Source organism: Pseudophryne corroboree, chromosome 2 (assembly GCF_028390025.1).
Source record: "Pseudophryne corroboree isolate aPseCor3 chromosome 2, aPseCor3.hap2, whole genome shotgun sequence".
Taxonomy (NCBI): domain Eukaryota; kingdom Metazoa; phylum Chordata; class Amphibia; order Anura; family Myobatrachidae; genus Pseudophryne; species Pseudophryne corroboree.
Window position 1 is genome coordinate 436,102,931 of NC_086445.1, and position 19,949 is coordinate 436,122,879.

General features: G+C 46.9%; 1 protein-coding gene across 5 annotated transcripts in view; it reads left to right on the forward strand.

Moving 5' to 3' along the window:
- The window catches only part of BBX (BBX high mobility group box domain containing), a 244,701-nt gene that overhangs the window by 41,644 nt on the left and 183,108 nt on the right, over nucleotides 1-19,949 (forward strand). For all 5 annotated transcript variants that reach the window (XM_063953620.1, XM_063953619.1, XM_063953622.1 and 2 more), the window contains 2 exons: nucleotides 2,835-3,077; nucleotides 15,573-15,771. In XM_063953620.1, coding sequence (XP_063809690.1) covers nucleotides 2,835-3,077; nucleotides 15,573-15,771 — 442 coding nt within the window. The remainder of the gene's footprint in view (nucleotides 1-2,834; nucleotides 3,078-15,572; nucleotides 15,772-19,949) is intronic.

The following is a 19,949-nucleotide window of genomic DNA, read 5'->3' on the forward strand; positions in this document are numbered from 1 at the left end:
CTCATCTTGGGCGGCTGCCCGAAGGGTCTCGGCTTTACAACTTTGCCGAGCAGCTACTTGGTCAGGAGCAAATACGTTTGTAAAATTCTACAAATTTGATACCCTGGCTGAGGAGGACCTGGAGTTCTCTCATTTGGTGCTGCAGAGTCATCCGCACTCTCCCGCCCGTTTGGGAGCTTTGGTATAATCCCCATGGTCCTTACGGAGTCCCCAGCATCCACTAGGACGTCAGAGAAAATAAGAATTTACTTACCGATAATTCTATTTCTCGTAGTCCGTAGTGGATGCTGGGCGCCCATCCCAAGTGCGGATTGTCTGCAATACTGGTACATAGTTATTGTTACCAAAAATCGGGTTATTGCTGTAGTGAGCCATCTTTTCTAGAGGCTCCTCTGTTATCATGCTGTTAACTGGGTTTAGATCACAAGTTATACGGTGTGATTGGTGTGGCTGGTATGAGTCTTACCCGGGATTCAAAATCCTTCCTTATTGTGTACGCTCGTCCGGGCACAGTATCCTAACTGAGGCTTGGAGGAGGGTCATGGGGGGAGGAGCCAGTGCACACCAGGTAGTCCTAAAGCTTTACTTTTGTGCCCAGACTCCTGCGGAGCCGCTATTCCCCGTGGTCCTTACGGAGTCCCCAGCATCCACTACGGACTACGAGAAATAGAATTATCGGTAAGTAAACTCTTATTATTCTCCCCACATAAATCCTATTGAAATCCTATTGTTCACCACAGGAGAAATAAAATAACAAATGTTATCAGCTGTCCTCCTCCCTGTCCCTCAGTGGCGGGGGTTGTTCATAGTGGATTGCTGCAAATACTGAGCAGTGGGCGGTCGGGCAGGTGTGGATGTGGGTGGGCAAGGAAAGCAGTGGATGCAGGCGGGAACTGGAAGATGTGTATGCAGGCGGGTGGGCTGGCTGGGTGGTGAGACGCGGTGGCCGTGACCTATGATATCACTCCATTTTCAAGGCATAGGTCACAGCCGGAGCACGACTGATCCTCTAAGAAGAGCCTGGGCCAACAGTTCACTCTGAAGGTGCAGGAAGCTGCTCTGGCTCCGCGGCATACCTTGCAACTGGTAGCGGACTGGTTGAAAAAGCCTGAAATAGACACATAAGTCAGACTCATGAACACCTCTACATATTAAAATAGGGATGATACCAGCACTAGACAACAAATGTAATAATGAAATGTCATTTAAAGTTACATGTTGAAAATTAAAATGCAAGGCTGAACAGTATGACAGTTCTTCTCAACAACGTGTTGCTGACTCTAGATTCAATCATGAGTGTCAGAACTAGACTAGAGCACAAGCTGAAGCACTCACTACAGGTTCTAGTCAAACCTCTGTCTCGGACATTGCACAACACAAATGTGTTTAAACTTGTGTTTTAACTTTTACTGTTTAAGGGAGGGTACACACTAGGCGATTTCAGCCTAAAAAATAAATAACAACATAAATGTCGTTATCGTTTACTGAAATCGTCCAGTGTGTATGGGGATAAAATCGGTGAACGATGCGCTGTCCTGCACACCGTTTAGCGATCAACATGTCAATGTCGGGCTGAGCTGCATGTTCGGGAATGCCGGCGGTGACATCACTCAACGTTATCGTTCAAGTCCAGTGTTATGCACTATATCGTTGAATGCTATATTAATCAATCAGGATTTGCCTAATGTGTACCCTGCCTTTTAGTTAATATTTTTATATCGTAAATATTTTTTACTTCGTGAATTTTAGAAACGCCAATATTGGCAAATAATACTTTTTTTTTTTTTTATTATTATTTTTTTTTTCCTATGCGTCTTTCAGCCTTCACTTATTAGTGGTATAACACAAGAGTCTTTCGGAAGCTTTGTCTTGATTGTGCTAACAGAATGTGTCGGTGACACACCATCACTTGCCAGCTAGTCAGAAATGATGTCTTTGTGCACTGCTGTGTCCAGCTTCACCCATTCTGCATTTAATTTGTGTGGAGGGATTATCAAAAATTCCTTTTAATAACCAGTGTTATTTCCAAAAAAAACCAGACAAGCAGGGCAGAGGATTTAAATAACTCCAATGACAGTGGATTTACTAAATCTCTTTTAAATGAGTCCGGATCATACCAAACAACATAAATATTGGGTGATGAAGGATCTTGAGAAAAGAATTCAAATTTTAAAGGCTTTTGTGCTTTTTGTAATACATTCTTCAAATTGGATAACTCAGTTGGGTTTAAGTGGGTTGTTGTAGCAGTGTGTATTGCAGTTTCATTAATTTACTGTATGTTTCAATATGCAGACACAGTGGCCAAGCTGTTTAGGAAAATGTTTTAATTTCATCAAACCTGATCCCAATTTTGCAAAACCTGTTTCTTGTCAGGATAGTCCTATTTAATAACCTAAATTATGAGGTCAGCAGTTGTCATAAAATATAAACGTTGTCAGTCATCATCTGTTCATTATGTATTTCTACTTTATTATTATAGGGTTATGGACAGACATGGTAGATTTTTGTTTTCCTATACTCGTATTAGAAAAAAGGTTTGCTTCTATTTCATATACTTTGGTTATTACAGGTAATTTAATAATAAAAAAATAAAATCATGGTGCAGTTGGGACTATGATGTTAAAATAATGTAGTAACGGAAACTTATACATTACAATTTAGAAAGTCATGAAACTATTTCTGTAAATATACATACCGTTATGTGAAGTTTTGAATAACGTGTCAAATGCATTGGGAAACATTTATTGCTGTAATCTTATTAAATAAGAATAATTGCATGCGCTCCTCTACATATACACTATATTTTTAAAAATGTATTTAATTATCTTTTGAAGGTCCATCTCATTGATGCTGATGGCCTAGAGCACGATGTTGATGAAGCCGAAGACAACGAATCACCTGAGCAGAGAGCTCGGCGACCTATGAACGCTTTCTTGTTGTTCTGCAAGCGCCATCGTTCTCTTGTACGTCAGGAGCATCCTCGGCTGGATAACCGTGGTGCAACAAAAATATTGGCGGATTGGTGGGCTTACCTGGATCCTAATGAGAAGCAAAAGTATACTGATATGGCAAAAGAGGTGTGTTGATATTTCATTGTGTACAGTCTGATCAATGTAGGGGTTAACTTAGTTGTACTTTGGATCCTAAATTCAGTTTTTGAAAGTGCTGTTTTACCTAAGCCACAACTAAGTTGCAGACCTTGTAGGACTCCCGTCAGGGAGATCCTGGAGATCTTGAGGTCAACTGCAGGGGTGGGTATAGGGTTAAATTTGAAAGAAGATATCCGTGCTGCAATGAACTGAGGAACATTAAAGTGCATCATCATGGCCCTGCCCACTTCACTGCATTAGTGTTTAGGATGTGGGAGGGCTTGCTACTCTCCCAGGATCCTGGGAATCTTTGGGGCAATCCTGGAGAGTATGCACGTATAATTAAGGTATGCCTCTGTGAGATGCTCATTTTTTGTGTCATTGTAATCACTGTGGCCTGCTAAAACAGCCTAAGATGTAAGATGTTTCACTTGATAGCCTTTTCTTAAACAAGCCTCTAGTTTGGTTAAATGGTATGACAATTCTTGGTGTAAACGTACATAATATTACAGTGCTATGCACATAACAGAATATCCTGGTTGTGATTTGCCTGTAATTTCAATACTTTAGTCTTTGGAGAGGGTTGTCCCAGTTAACCAGTTTTTTACTTATTGACAAACGTAATTTCTCTAGCATCCATAAGGGATATTGGGGACACATTAGTACATTGGGTATAGACGGGGTCCAAAGGAGCCAGTGCACTGTAAATTTCTTCAACTGGGTGTGCTGGCTCCTCCCCTCTATGCCCACTCCTACAGGCAGTTTAGAAAAAAGTGCCCACAGGGAGGATGCACACTCTGCTAGCTCCAGAGTTGTTCTTCATTTTATTTTAAGCTTTTGTTTATTTCGGTATGCTGTCTGGGGGGGGGGACCCGCTATAGCCCCTGTGTAAAACTGGCTAGCGGTAGCTTGAACTAAGCATTCATGTGAGGTTACAGCATGTTTTGGAGACATGACCAGTATAAATATATTCAGTAACTCCGGCGCCATTACGGGGGGCGGAGCTACATCTGAGCGGGCTTAGCGGAATTTTGGCGCCTTCCTCTGCATAAGCAGCAGCAGTCTCATACAGCTCCTCCGGACTCTGACACACGCTGGATCACTGGTACTGGGTGTAGTTTGGGGGAGAGCCGCTATTTGTGCACATTACTTATTCCTAAAGGGGAAACTGTTGTAATCAAACAGTTTTCTCTAACGTCCTAGTGGATGCTGGGGACTCCGTCAGGACCATGGGGAATAGCGGCTCCGCAGGAGACAGGGCACAAAAGCAAGCTTTTAGGATCACATGGTGTGTACTGGCTCCTCCCCCTATGACCCTCCTCCAAGCCTCAGTTAGGTTTTTGTGCCCGGCCGAGAAGGGTGCAATCTAGGTGGCTCTCTTAAAGAGTTACTTAGAAAAAGTTTTTAGGTTCTTTATTTTCAGTGAGTCCTGCTGGCAACAGGCTCACCGCATCGAGGGACTTAGGGGAGAGATTTTCAACTCACCTGCGTGCAGGATGGATTGGATTCTTAGGCTACTGGACATAGCTCCAGAGGGAGTCGGAACACAGGGCTCGCCCTGGGGTTCGTCCCGGAGCCGCGCCGCCGACCCCCCTTGCAGACGCTGAAGATGAAGAGGTCCGGAACCAGGCGGCAGAAGACTCTCAGTCTTCATCAGGTAGCGCACAGCACTGCAGCTGTGCGCCATTGTTGTCAGCACACTTCACACAGCGGTCACGGAGGGTGCAGGGCGCTGGGGGGGGGCGCCCTGGGCAGCAATGTATAATACCTGTATGGCGAAAAATACATCACATATAGCCCTTGAGGCTATATGGATGTATTTAACCCCTGCCAGATATCTAAAACTCCGGAGAAGAAGCCCGCCGAAAAGGGGGCGGGGCCTATTCTCCTCAGCACACAGCGCCATTTTCCCTCACAGAAAGGCTGGTGGGAAGGTTCCCATGCTCTCCCCTGCACTGCACTACAGAAACAGGGTTAAAACAGAGAGGGGGGGCACTGATTTGGCGATATGTATATATATTAAAATGCTATAAGGGAGGAACACTTATATAAAGGTTGTCCCTGGATAATTATAGCGTTTTGGTGTGTGCTGGCAAACTCTCCCTCTGTCTCCCCAAAGGGCTAGTGGGTCCTGTCCTCTATCAGAGCATTCCCTATGTGTGTGCTGTATGTCGGTACGTGTGTGTCGACATGTATGAGGAAAATATTGGTGAGGAGGCGGAGCAAATTGCCTGTAATGGTGATGTCACTCTCTAGGGAGTCGACACCGGAATGGATGGCTTATTTATGGAAATTACGTGACAATGTCAACACGCTGCAAGCCGGTTGACGACATGAGAGGGCCGGCGAACAAATTAGTATCTGTCCAGGCGTCTCAAACACCGTCAGGGGCTGTAAAATGCCCATTTACCTCAGTCGGTCGACACAGACCCAGACACGGACACTGATTTCTTTTAGGGCCACACGTTAAGGGCAATGAAGGAGGTGTTACATATTTCTGATACTCCAAGTACCACAAAAAAGGGTATTATATGTGAGGTGAAAAAACTACCTGTAGTTTTTCCTGAATCAGATAAATTAAATGAAGTGTGTGATGATGCGTGGGTTTCCCCCGATAGAAAATTATTGGCGGTATACCTTTTCCCGCCAGAAGTTAAGGCGCGGTGGGAAACACCCCTCAGGGTGGATAAGGCGCTCACACGCTTATCAGAACAAGTGGCGGTACCATCTACGGATAGGGCCGTACTTAAGGAGCCAGCTGATAGGAGGCTGAAAAATATCCTAAAAAGTATACACACACATGCTGGTGTTATACTGCGACCAGCGATCGCCTCAGCCTGGATGTGCAGAGCTGAGGTGGCTTGGTCGGATTCCCTGACTAAAAATATTGATACCTTTGACAGGGACAGTATTTTATTGACTATAGAGCATTTAAAGGATGCATTTCTATATATGCGAGATGCGCAGAGGGATATTTGCACTCTGGCATCAAGAGTAAATGCGATGTCCATATCTGCAAGAAGATGTTTATGGACACGACAGTGGTCAGGTGATGCAGATTCCAAACGGCACAAAGATGTATTGCCGTATAAAGGGGAGGAGTTATTTGGGGTCGGTCCATGGGACCTGGTGGCCAGGGCAACTGCTGGAAAATCCACCGTTTTTTACCCTAAGTCACATCTCTGCAGAAAAAGACACCGTCTTTTCAGCCTCAGTCCTTTCGTCCCTATAAGAGTCATATCTGCCCAGGGATAGAGGAAAGGGAAGAAGACTGCAGCAGGCAGCCCATTCCCAGGAACAGAAGCCCTCCACCGCTTCTACCAAGTTCTCAGCATGACGCTGGGACCGTACAGGACCCCTGGATCCTACAAGTAGTATCCAAGGGGTACAGATTGGAATGTCGAGAGGTTTCCCCCCTCGCAGGTTCCTGTAGTCTGCTGTACCAATGTCTCCCTCCGACAGGGAGGCAGTATTGAAAACAATTCACAAGCTGTATTCCCAGCAGGTGATAATAAAATTACCCCTCCGACAACAAGGAAAGGGGTATTACTCCACACTATATGGTGGTACTGAAGGCTAGGTGAGACCTATTCTAAATCTGAAAAATTTGAACACTTACAAGGGTTCAAATCCAGATGGAGTCACTCAGAGCAGTGATAGCAAAGAACAAGGGGACTATATGGTGTCCCGGGACATCAGGGATGCTTACCTCCATGTCCCAAAATTTGCCTTTTCTCACCAAGGGTACCTCAGGTTCGTGGTACAGAACTGTCACTATCAGTTTCAAGACGATGCCGTTGGATTGTCCAAGGCACCCCGGGTCCTTACCAAGGTAATGACCGAAAGGAGGATTCGTCTTCAAAGAAAATGGACGACCTCCTGATAAGAACAAGGTCCAGAGAACAGTTGGAGGTCGGAGTAGCACTATCTCAAGTAGTTCTACGACAGCACGGGTGGATTCTAAATATTCCAAAACCGCAGTTGTTCCGACGACACGTCTGCTGGTCCTAGGGATGATTCTGGACACAGTCCAGGAAAAGGTGTTTCTCCCAGAGGAGAAAGCCAGGGAGTTATCCGAGCTAATCGGGATCCTCCTAAAACCAGGAAAAGTGTCAGTGCATCATTGCACAAGAGTCCTGGTAAAAATGGTGGCTTATTACGAAGCGCTTCCATTCGGCAGATTTCACGCAAGAACTCTTCAGTGGGATCTGCTGGACAAATGGTCCGGATCGCATCTTCAGATGCATCAGCGGATAACCCTATATCCAAGGACAAGGGTGTCTCTCCTGTGGTGATTACAGAGTGCTCATCTTCTAGAGGGCCGCAGATTCGGCATTCAGGATTGGATGCTCGTGACCACGGAGGCCAGCCTGAGAGGCTGGGGAGCAGTCACACAAGGAGTGTGATCAAGTCTGGAGAATTCTCTCCACATAAATATACTGGAGCTAAGAGCAAATTTATAATGCTCTAAGCTTAGCAAGACCTCTGCTTCAAGGTCAGCCGGTATTGATCCAGTGGGATAACATCACGGCAGTCGCCCACGTAAACAGAAAGGGCGGCACAAGAAGCAGGAGGGCAGTGGCAAAAACTGCAAGGATTTTTCGCTAGGCGGAAAATCATGTGATAGCACTGTCAGCAGTGTTCATTCCGGGAGTGGACGACTGGGAAGCAGACTTCCTCAGCAGGCACGACCTCCACCCGGGAGAGTGGGAACTTCATCGGGAAGTTTTCCGCATGATTGTGAACCGTTGGGAAAGACCAAAGGTGGACATGATGGCGTCCCGCCCGAACAAAAAATGGGACAGGTTTTGCGCCAGGTCACGAGACCTTCAGGCGATAGCTGTGGACGTCCTGGTAACACCGTGGGTGTAACAGTCGGTGTATGTGTTCCCTCCTCTGCTTCTCATAACCAAGGTATTGAGAATTATAAGACATAGAGGAGTAAGAACTATACTCGTGGCTCCGGATTGGCCAAGAGGGACTTGGTAACCGGAACTTCAAGAGATGCTCACAGAGGACTAATGGCCTCGGGAGCTAAGAAGGGATTTGCTTTCAGCAAGTACCATGTCTGTTCCAAGAGGAACCGTGGCATCGGCCTTTAAGAAAGGACCTGCTCCAGCAGGGACCTTGTCTGTTCCAAGACTTACCGCGACTGCGTTTGACGGCATGGCGGTTTGAACGCCGGATCCTAAGGGAAAAGGCATTCCGGAAGAGGTCATACCTACCCTGGTCAAAGCCAGGAAGGAGGTGACCGCACAACGTTATCACCACATGTGGAAAAAATATGTTGCGTGGGTGAGGCCAGGAAGGCCCCACGAAAAAATTTCAACTAGGTCGATTTCTGCACTTCCTGCAAACAGGAGTGTCTATGAGCCTCAAATTGGGGTCCATTAAGGTTCAAGTTTCGGCCCTATAGATTTTCTTCCAGAAAGAATTGGCTTCAGTTCCTGAAGTCCAGACGTTTGTCAAGGGAGTATTGCATATACAGCCCTTGTGTGCCTCCAGTGGCACCGTGGGATCTCAACGTAGTGTTGGGATTCCTCAAATCATATTGGTTTGAACCATTCAAATCTGTGGATTTGAAATATCTCACATGGAAAGTGACCATGCTGTTGGCCCTGGCCTGGGCCAGGCGATTGTTAAAATTGGCGGCTTTGTCTTACAAAAGCCCATATTTGATTTTCCATTCGGACAGGGCAGAACTGCGGACTCGTCCCCAGTTTCTTCCTAAGGTGGTGTCAGCGTTTCACCTGAAACAACCTATTGTGGTGCCTGCGGCTACTAGGGACTTGGAGGACTCCAGGTTGCTAGACGTTGTCAGGGCCCTGAAAATATATATATATATATATATATATATATATATATATATATATATATATATATATATATATATATATATATATAATTCCAGGACGGCTGGAGTCAGAAAGTCTGACTTGCTGTTTATATTGTAGGCACCCAAAAAGCTGGGTGCTCCTGCTTCTAAGCAGACTATTGCTCGTTGGATTTGTAGTACAATTCAGCTTGCACATTCTGTGGCAGGCCTGCCACAGCCAAAATCTGTAAATGCCCATTCCACAAGGAAGGTGGGCTCATCTTGGGCGGCTGCCCGAGGGGTCTCGGCTTTACAACTTTGCCGAGCTGCAACTTGGTCAGGGGCAAACACGTTTGCTAAATTCTACAAATTTGATACCCTGGCTGAGGAGGACCTGGAGTTCTCTCATTCGGTGCTGCAGAGTCATCCGCACTCTCCCGCCCGTTTGGGAGCTTTGGTATAATCCCCATGGTCCTGACGGAGTCCCCAGCATCCACTAGGACGTTAGAGAAAATAAGATTTTACTTACCGATAAATCTATTTCTCATAGTCCGTAGTGGATGCTGGGCGCCCATCCCAAGTGCGGATTGTCTGCATTACTTGTACATAGTTATTGTTACAAAAAAATCGGGTTATTGTTGTGAGCCATCTTTTTTAGAGGCTACTTCATTGTTATCATACTGTTAACTGGGTTCAAATCACAAGTTGTACGGTGTGATTGGTGTGGCTGGTATGAGTCTTACCCGGGATTCAAGATCCTTCCTTATTGTGTACGCTCGTCCGGGCACAGTACCTAACTGAGGCTTGGAGGAGGGTCATAGGGGGAGGAGCCAGTACACACCATGTGATCCTAAAAGCTTGCTTTTGTGCCCTGTCTCCTGCGGAGCCGCTATTCCCCATGGTCCTGACGGAGTCCCCAGCATCCACTACGGACTATGAGAAATAGATTTATCGGTAAGTAAAATCTTATTTTCACTGATATAAAAACGCTGACAGCCTCACTGGGGTTCTCTAGCGTTGGGTGTGCTGGTGCCTTCTCTTCCTTTGTGTCTCCTCTCACATGCAATAGGGCAGGCTTGCATTGAAAAACGGTCTATGTTGTATGTGTATTGTTGTGTGTTACTTTTCACCATGGTAAAACACAAGTTATGCAGTATGTTTAACACCAGATTCTCCCCACTCTCATCTGGTTCCATTTCATATGAGCAGTGTAGTCATGAGCCCTTCCTGGCTGGGTGCAATCAAAATTATGATGTCTGATATGTCATTTCAGCTCACTGCAAATGCCCACAAAACACAAGAACTGCAACAAGCAGTAGCAGATCTAGCTGCCAGGGCTGATGTTCCCCATCCCCCCTTCTCTACTGCAGGTCCACATAAACATGCTTTACCTGTACCTCTATCAGATACTGATGATGATATACAGGGTGATGGGGACGATGTGGATCCCATAGGTGGGGATTCCACTCCTACACAGGGTATTGAACCCCTCATTTTAGCTTTAAGGGATGTGCTAAAGCTCCCCCTCGAGGAGGCTGCAAATCAGCAGTCGTTTTTCCTCCCTCAAGACAAACTGACTGTCACATATCCTGATTCTAAAGAATTAGATGATTTATTTATGCTATCCTGGAAATATCAGGTGTCAAAACGGTTTTTGCATACGTTCCTCTTTGCCCCTGAGGGCAGAAAGTTCTGGTAAGAATCTCCGGCTGTAGACTTCTGTCTCTTGCCTCTCTAAGAAGGCGGTACCCCCGGCTCCAGGCTCCTTTACAGTAAAGGACGCGGGGATAGATTTCAGTGTGGTCTCAATTTGTCTATCTACATTGCTGTAGGTATATCTCAAAGACAGGTCATTGCAGGTTGCTGGATGACACATGCAATTAATTCCTGGGCTACTCAAATTCAGGAGAGTCTCTCGGGTGACATGACCCTGGTTACTACGGTAACTTTCCTAAAACTCATTAAGGACATGGTAAGAGCCCTCTGTGACTCCTTAAAAGAGATTGGCAATATTAATGCTAGGACCACTGCTATGGCGGTGTCAGCACGCAAAGCCATATGGTTGCGTCAGTGGATTGCAGATGCTGACTCCAAACACAATGTGGAATCTCTTCCATTTACAAGTGATTGATTCTTCGGAGGTGAGTTGGACGCATGGATCTCCAAACTACTGCTGGGAAATCCACGTTTCTTCCCTTGGGGCCTCCGCCAGCTAGACGTACTTATCTGGGACCGTCTACTCTGTCCTTTCGGTCCACCAGATTTTGATATAGGTCCAGAGGTGCATCCAATGCAGCTAGAGGATCTCGAGGTGGGAGCTCGGTTACGTCACTTTAGCCACATCTAGGAAAGTTCCTGCCAGGACGCCTGGGTAAGGGACCTTATTTCTCAGGGTTACAAGCTGGAGTTCGACGGTGATCCTCCCCAACAATTTTTCAAATCAAGCTTACCAGCTTTGGAAAATATGCTACTGGCCATCACAAAGTTGGTCCAGTCCCAAGTCATTGTTCCAGTTGCCCTGCAACAGCAAGGACAAGGTTACTACTCCAGTCTGTTCGTAGTGCCAAAACCAGACAGGTCTGTGAGGCCAATTTTGAATCTGAAGTCCTTGAATCCTTACCTTAAGGTTTTCAAATTCAAGATGGAATCTTTGAGAGCAGTGATCGCGGGCCTGGAACAGGAATTCCTAGTGTCCTTAGATATCAAGGATGCCTACCTCCATATCCCAATTTGGCCTCCTCATCGGGCCTATCTGACGTTCGCCCTGCTGAACAATCGCTTCCAGTTCCAGGCATTACAATTAGGCCGGTCTACAGCTCCAATGGTGTTCACGACTGATGGCGGAAATGATGTTCCAGCTCAGAGTCCAGGGGGTCAACGTGGTCTCTTACCTGGACGATCTCCTCCTGATAAATGCGAGTTCCAGGGAGCTTCTACTGCTCCATATTAGATCACACTATCCACCTTCTGTCACACCATGGGTGGATCCTCAATCTACAGAAGTCCCACCTGGAGCCATCTCAGCGGCTCCTGTTTCTGGGAATGCTACTGGATACGGTAGCGCAGAAAGTGTTCCTCCCAGAGGACAAAGTGAGAACTCTCCAGGAAATGGTTCGCATGGTTCTCTGACCATCATCCATTCATCTTTGCATAAGATTGTTGGGAATGATGGTAGCCTCGTACGAGGCCATTTAGTATGGAAGGTTCCATCCCAGACCCTTTCAATTGGACATCCTGAACGAGTGGTCCGGTTCCCATCTTCAGATGCACTGGATGATTCAACTGTCACCCCAGGCCAGGATTTCACTCCTGTGGTGGCTGCAGTCTTCCAATCTCCAGGAAGGTCGACGCTTCGGGATTCAGGATTGTATCCTCCTCACGACGGATGCGAGTCTGAGAGGATGGGGAGCTGTCATCCAAGGGTGCAGTTCCAGGACAGGTGATCTACTTCCGATCAACATCCTGGAACTTTGGGCTATCTACAATGCTCTGATACAGGCCTCCCTTCTGCTCCGGGATCAGGCAATTCAGGTATAGTCGGACAATGCCACAGCAATCAACAAGGAGGGACAAAAAGATAGGCCTGCATGCGAGAAATATCAAGAATACTCCTCTGGGCGGAAAGAAATGCAAGAGCACTGTCTGCAATATTCATTCCGGGAGTGGACAACTGGGAAGCAGACTTCCTGAGTCGCCACGATCTCCACCCAGGGGAGTGGGGACTACATCCTGAGATGTTTAAACAGATCATCGACAGGTGGGGTTGCCCCCAGATAGACATGATGGCATCTCACCTCCAACAAGAAACTTTGCTGCTATCGCTCGCGAACCAGAGACCCACAGGCGTGCGCAGTGGATGCACTGACGTTGCCTTGGCCTTACTAGCTGGTCTACGTATTTCCTCTGATTCCGTTGATCCCAAAGGTGCTCAAGAGGATTCAGCATCAAGGAGTACAATCCATTCTGCTTGTCCCGGATTGGCCCTGGAGATGATGGTACGCGGATCATCTGGGCATGTCCATAGAAGACCCTTGGCCTCTGCCAGTAATAAGGGATCTTCTTCAGCAAGGTCCGTTTGTCTACCCCGGACTTACGGCGGCTTCGTTTGATGGCATGGAAGTTGAGCGGAACATCCTAGTTCACAAGGGGCTTTCCAAAATGGTCATTGCCACTTTGGTACAAGCCAGGAAACCTGTGACATCAAAACAGTATCATCATATCTGGCGGAGATATGTCTCCTTGTGCGAGGAACGCACATTTTCCATCTGCTGAATTCCACTTGGGTAGATTCCTTTGTTTCCTGCAGGCTGGCATGGATAAAGGCTTACGTCTGGGATCCATTAAGGTCCAGATTTCAGCTCTTTCAATCTTCTGCCAAAAGAAGTTCAGACCTTCTTGCAAGGGATGCTTCAGATACAACCTCCGTTTGTGCCGCCTATGGCACCTTGGGATTTGGACGTGGTGTTACGATTTTTGCAGTCCTCCTGGTTTGAACCGCTGATGACGGTGGAAGACAAGTACCTCACGTGAAAGACGGTGATGTTACTGGCCCTTGCTTCAGCTAGGCGTGTCTCGGAATTGGGAGCCTTATCGTCCTTACTTGGTCTTTTATGAGAACAGAGCAGAGCTCAGGACTAGACAGTAGTTCCTGCCGAAGGTAGTCTCTGCGTTTCATTTCAATCAACCTATTGTGATCCCGTCCATTTCTGGCACTTCTGCCCCTCCGGAGGCATTGGATGTGGTGTGAGCCTTGAAGATCTATGTCAAGAGGATGGCTCAGATCAGAAAGACGGATTCCTTGTTCGTGCTGTGTGATGCACAGAAAAAGGGTTGCCCTGCTTCGAAGCAGTCCATTGCTCATTGGTTTCAGCTTACTATCCATCGGGCCTATGTGTCGGCAGCCTAACCTGTTCCAAAGTCTCTGAAGGCCCACTCTACAAGAACGGTGGGGTCTTCCTGGGCGGCTGCCCATGGTGTCTCGGCCCTGCAACTCTGCCGAGCGGCTACCTGGTCGGGGAAAAGCACCTTTGTGAAGTTTTACAAGTTTGATACCCTGGCCAAAGGGTAGTTTGGGCAGGCGGTGCTGCAGATGTCTCCGCACGTTCCCGCATGTTCTGGAAGCTTTGGGACATCCCCCATTGTACTAATGTGTCCCCAATATCCCTTATGGATGCTTGAGAAAATAGGATTTGAAATACCTAACGGTAAATCCTTTTCTCATAGTCCATAAGGGATTTTGGGCGCCTGCCTCTGTGCGGTGACTTTCTGCAGGTTCTCTGTTATGTGTTTCCTGTTCAGCTGTAGCTGTTTCTGTTGCTGGCCCAGTTATGTTATGGTGTGCTGGTGTGTAAATCTCACCACACTTATTATTCTTATGTTCCTTCCCTCAAGTATGTAATATCTCCTTAGGCACTGTTTTACCCATAACTGCCTCTATGCCTCATAGAGGGGAGGAGCCATCACACCCAGTGGAAGAAATTTTAAAGTGCACTGGCTCCTTTGGACCCCGTCTATACCCATCATACTAATGTGTCCCCAATATCCCTTATGGACTATGAGAAAACGATTTACCGGTAGGTACAGTATTTAAAATCCTATTTTCTACCCTGGTTCTGTTCGAGGTTACATTTCAGAATAAGTTCTTGTCTTGTGTGTTCCTTGTGAAAGTTTAAAAATACACCATTACTGTATTATGTATACATGTGTTGCAGTGTATCCTGTACTTGCCTAGTTACTAAATTGTTTTCACTTATTGGCACGTAGAGTATGATTAGCTGTTTGGCCATCCTGTACAATACAGATGTGTATTTAGGTGGGTGTTTTACCGCATGTAGTCACTAGATGGTGCTGTGACATGCAAGTTTTTAGGCAAAGGCATTTGGTTTTTCCAAAGCTGAAATAGAAACCTGAAATGTCTAGCTTAGTAAAGAGACAGGATTAGTAGACCACTATTGCATTTTCTGTGTATTTAAACCACAGTCTTTTTTAAAACGGTTTCCTTGTACATAACTTAAATATGCCTGCATATAATAAAAAGGAAGTTAATATGTCAGAATAAACAAATATGAATTTATTCTGGCTGAGTATGTAGCTTGGGCACTGCCGCTGATGCTATAGAATTCACTTACATTTCTTGCTATGTTGTGCTGGCAAGAGTTGCTACGTATCACTGGGCAATGAAAACCATGCTAATGGATAACGTTTTCTGAGCGAGAACTGTATTTGTTCGCTATGATGATGTCTGCAGCAGCCATCTGGTATCTGAAGTGATACACTGTTATACTAATAGCATTTGTTTCCTATCCAAGGTCATAGTTTGTATGCTACAAAAGCAGATACATGTCTTAACATGTTAAATATCAGATGGGCAGTTTTATGGGTAATGCATACATTTCACAAGTCAGCATTTAATTATTTGTTATAAAGTCTTAAGAATAGACTAGTGACATACCATTCTAGTGCATCATCTCCATCTGATGTCATTGTTCTTGCCTTTTACAATAGTGTTGTTCTCTTTAGACCTGTTGTTCATGGACTGTTGATTATATATTTTGAATAGTTAACATTATTGGAGTGTTCTATTAGTTTGTACTATTTTTTTTTTTTTTTTTACCGTCGTGTCATACTAATTTGTTGAATTATTTTTTATATATATTTTTCTTTCAAAGTACAAGGATGCATTTATGAAAGCACACCCTGGTTATAAGTGGTGCCCAGCAACTAATAAACCAGTGAAAGCCCCTTCTCCTACTGTAACAACCAGAAAAAAGATATGGACCTTCCCTCCAGAATCGGTTAAAGAAATTCCAAGTCCCAAGAAAATGGCAAAGGGAGAAGACGTGCCACAGCTGAACTTTGGCATTGCAGGTGAGCTGATCATATTACCAAAATTACGTGGTTATTAAACAATGCATGCCATCATTAATGTCTTTGGGGGGGATTTAATTACTGTAGATGCTTGGGGTGGTAGCCTCAGTCTGTAACGCCCCTTGACTGTACAATTACCCCTTTTCTCTAACGTCCTAGTGGATGCTGGGGACTCCGTAAGGACCATGGGGAATAGACGGGCTCCGCAGGAGACATGGGCACTTTAAGAAAGAATTTAGGTTCTGGTGTGCTCTGGCTCCTCCCTCTATGTCCCTCCTCCAGACCTCAGTTTGAATCTGTGCCCGGACGAGCTGGGTGCTGTTCAGTGAGCTCTCCTGAGCTTGCTGTAAAGAAAGTATTTTGTTAGGTTTTTTATTTTCAGGGAGCTCTGCTGGCAACAGACTCCCTGCATCGTGGGACTGAGGGGAGAGAAGCAGCCCTACTCTCTGCAGATAGGTCCTGCTTCTTAGGCTACTGGACACCATTAGCTCCAGAGGGATCGTACACAGGATCTCGCCCTCGTCGTCCGATCCCAGAGCCGCGCCGCCGTCCCCCTCGCAGAGCCGGAAGACAGAAGCCGGGTGGAAGAAGCAAGAAGACTTCGAAATCGGCGGCAGAAGACTCCAGTCTTCACTGAGGTAGCGCACAGCACTGCAGCTGTGCGCCATTGCTCCCACACACACCCGCATACTCCGGTCACTGTAGGGTGCAGGGCGTAGAGGGGGCGCCCTGGGCAGCAATTAAGGACCTCTTTGGCAAAAAGTTGCATATATACAGTTGGGCACTGTATATATGTATGAGCCCCCGCCATAAATTGTATATTAAAGCGGGACAGAAGCCCGCCGCTGAGGGGGCGGGGCTTCTTCCTCAGTACTCACCAGCGCCATTTTTTCTCCACAGCTCCGCTGAGAGGAAGCTCCCCAGGATCTCCCCTGCAGATACACGGTAGAAGAGGGTAAAAAGAGAGGGGGGGCACATAATTTGGCGCAGAAATCAATATAACAGCTGCTACTGGATTAACATTAAGTTACTGTGTTATTCCAGGGTTATATAGCGCTGGGGTGTGTGCTGGCATACTCTCTCTCTGTCTCTCCAAAGGGCCTTGTGGGGGAACTGTCTTCAAAAAGAGTATTCCCTGTGTGTGTGGTGTGTCGGTACGCTTGTGTCGACATGTTTGACGAGGAAGGCTATGTGGAAACAGAGCGGGAGCAAATGAATGTGGTGTCTCCGCCGACGGCGCCGACACCTGATTGGATGGATATGTGGAAGGTTTTAAATGATGATGTTAATTCCTTGCATAAAAGGTTGGAAAAAGCTGAAGCCTCAGGACAGTCAGGGTCTCAGCCCGTGCCTGATCCTATGTCGCAGAGGCCGTCGGGGTCTCAGAAGCGCCCACTGTCCCAAATTGTTGACACAGATACCGACATGGATTCTGACTCCAGTGTCGATTACGATGATGCAAAGTTACAGCCTAAATTGGCTAAATCCATCCGTTATATGATTATAGCAATTAAGGAGGTGTTGCACATCACAGAGGAAACCCCAGTCCCAGACAAGAGGGTTCATATGTATGGGGAAAAAAGGCAGGTGGTGACCTTCCCCTCTTCACACGAGCTAAATGAGTTATGTGAAAAGGCTTGGGAATCTCCAGATAAAAAACTGCCGATTTCCAAACAGATACTTATGGCGTATCCTTTCCCGCCAACGGACAGGTTACGCTGGGAATCCTCCCCTAGGGTGGACAAAGCTTTAACACGCTTATCCAAGAGGGTAGCCCTGCCGTCACAGGATACGGCCACCCTAAAAGATGCTGCGGATAGAAAGCAAGAGGGTACCCTGAAGTCCATTTATACACATTCAGGTACCTTACTAAGGCCGGCAATTGCGTCGGCCTGGGTGTGTAGTGCTTTAGCAGCATGGACGGATACCTTATCTGAGGAACTTGATACCTTAGACAAGGATACTATATTAATGACCCTGGGGCATATAAAAGACGCTGTCCTATATATGAGAGATGCTCAAAGAGACCTTAGCCTACTGGGCTCTAGAATAAATGCTATGTCGATTTCTGCCAGAAGGGTCCTGTGGACTCGGCAATGGACAGGTGATGCCGACTCAAAAAGGCACATGGAGGTTTTACCTTACAAGGGTGAGGAATTGTTTGGGGAGGGTCTCTCGGACCTGGTCTCCACAGCTACTGCTGGAAAGTCAAATTTTTTGCCATATGTTTCCTCACAGCCTAAGAAAGCACCGTATTACCAAATGCAGTCCTTTCGATCACAAAAAGGCAAGAAAGTCCGAGGTGCGTCCTTTCTTGGCAGGGGCAGGGGCAGAGGAAGGATGCTGCACAACGCAGCTAGTTCCCAGGAACAGAAGTCCTCCCCGGCTTCCACTAAATCCATCGCATGACGCTGGGGGCTCCACAGGCGGAGCCAGGCCCGGTGGGGGCGCGTCTCCGAAATTTCAGCCACAAGTGGGTTCACTCCCAGTTGGATCCCTGGGCAATAGAAATTGTGTCTCAGGGATACAAGCTGGAATTCGAAGAGATGCCCCCTCACCGATACCTCAAGTCGGCCCTGTCAGCTTCCCCCAAATAGTGTTAACTGCAATTCACAAATTGTATCTTCAATAGGTGGTGGTCAAGGTTCCCCTCCTTCAACAAGGAAAGGGTTATTATTCGACCATGTTTGTGGTACCGAAACCGGATGGTTCGGTCAGACCCATATTGAATTTAAAATCTCTGAACATATACCTGAAAGGGTTCAAGTTCAAGATGGAATCGCTCAGAGCGGTCATCTCAAGCCTGGAAGGGGGGGGATTTTATGGTGTCTCTGGACATAAAGGATGCATACCTTCATGTCCCCATTTATCCACCTCATCAGGCGTACCTCAGATTTGTGGTACAGGATTGTCATTACCAATTTCAGACGTTGCCGTTTGGTCTCTCCACGGCACCGAGAATATTTACCAAGGTAATGGCGGAGATGATGGTACTCCTGCGGAAGCAAGGGGTCACAATTATCCCATACTTGGACGATCTCCTCATAAAGGCGAGGTCAAGAGAGCAGTTGCTGATCAGCGTAGCACGCTCTCGAAGTGTTACGACAACACGGCTGGATTCTAAATATTCCAAAGTCGCAGTTGATTCCTACGACTTGTCTGCCCTTCCTGGGCATGATTCTGGACACAGACCAGAAGAGGGTTTATCCCCGATGGAGAAGGGTCAGAAACCTATTGAAACCAAAACAGGTGTCGGTGCATCACTGCACGCGAGTCCTGGGAAAGATAGTGGCATCATACGAGGCCATTCCCTTCGGCAGGTTCCATGCGAGGACCTTTCAGTGGGATCTACTGGACAAATGGTCCGGATCACATCTTCAGATGCATCGATTAATCACCCTATCCCCCAGGGCCAGGGTGTCTCTCCTGTGGTGGCTGCAGAGTGCTCACCTCCTCGAGGGCCGCAGATTCGGCATTCAGGACTGGGTCCTGGTGACCACGGATGCAAGCCTCCGAGGGTGGGGGGGCAGTCACACAGGGAAGAAATTTCCAAGATCTGTGGTCAAGTCAGGAGACTTGCCTCCACATCAACATCCTGGAACTAAGGGCCATATACAATGCCCTACGCCAAGCGGAGTCCCTACTTCGCGACCAACCGGTTCTGATTCAGTCAGACAACATCACCGCAGTGGCTCATGTAAACCGCCAAGGCGGCACAAGGAGCAGGGTGGCGATGGTAGAAGCCACCAGAATTCTTCGCTGGCCGGAGAATCACGTAAGCGCACTGTCAGCAGTGTTCATTCCGGGAGTGGACAACTGGGAAGCAGACTTCCTCAGCAGGCATGACCTCCACCCGGGAGAATGGGGACTTCATCAAGAAGTCTTCACGCAGGTTGCAAGTCGGTGGGAACTGCCACAGGTGGACATGATGGCATCCCGCCTCAACAAAAAGCTACAGAAGTATTGCGCCAGGTCAAGAGACCCTCAGGCGATAGCTGTGGACGCACTGGTGACGCCGTGGGTGTTCCAGTCGGTCTATGTATTTCCTCCTCCTTCCTCTCATACCCAAGGTACTGAGAATCATAAGTAAAAGAGGAGTGAGAACAATACTCATTGTTCCGTATTGGCCAAGAAGGACTTGGTATCCAGATCTGCAAGAAATGCTCACAGAGGACCCG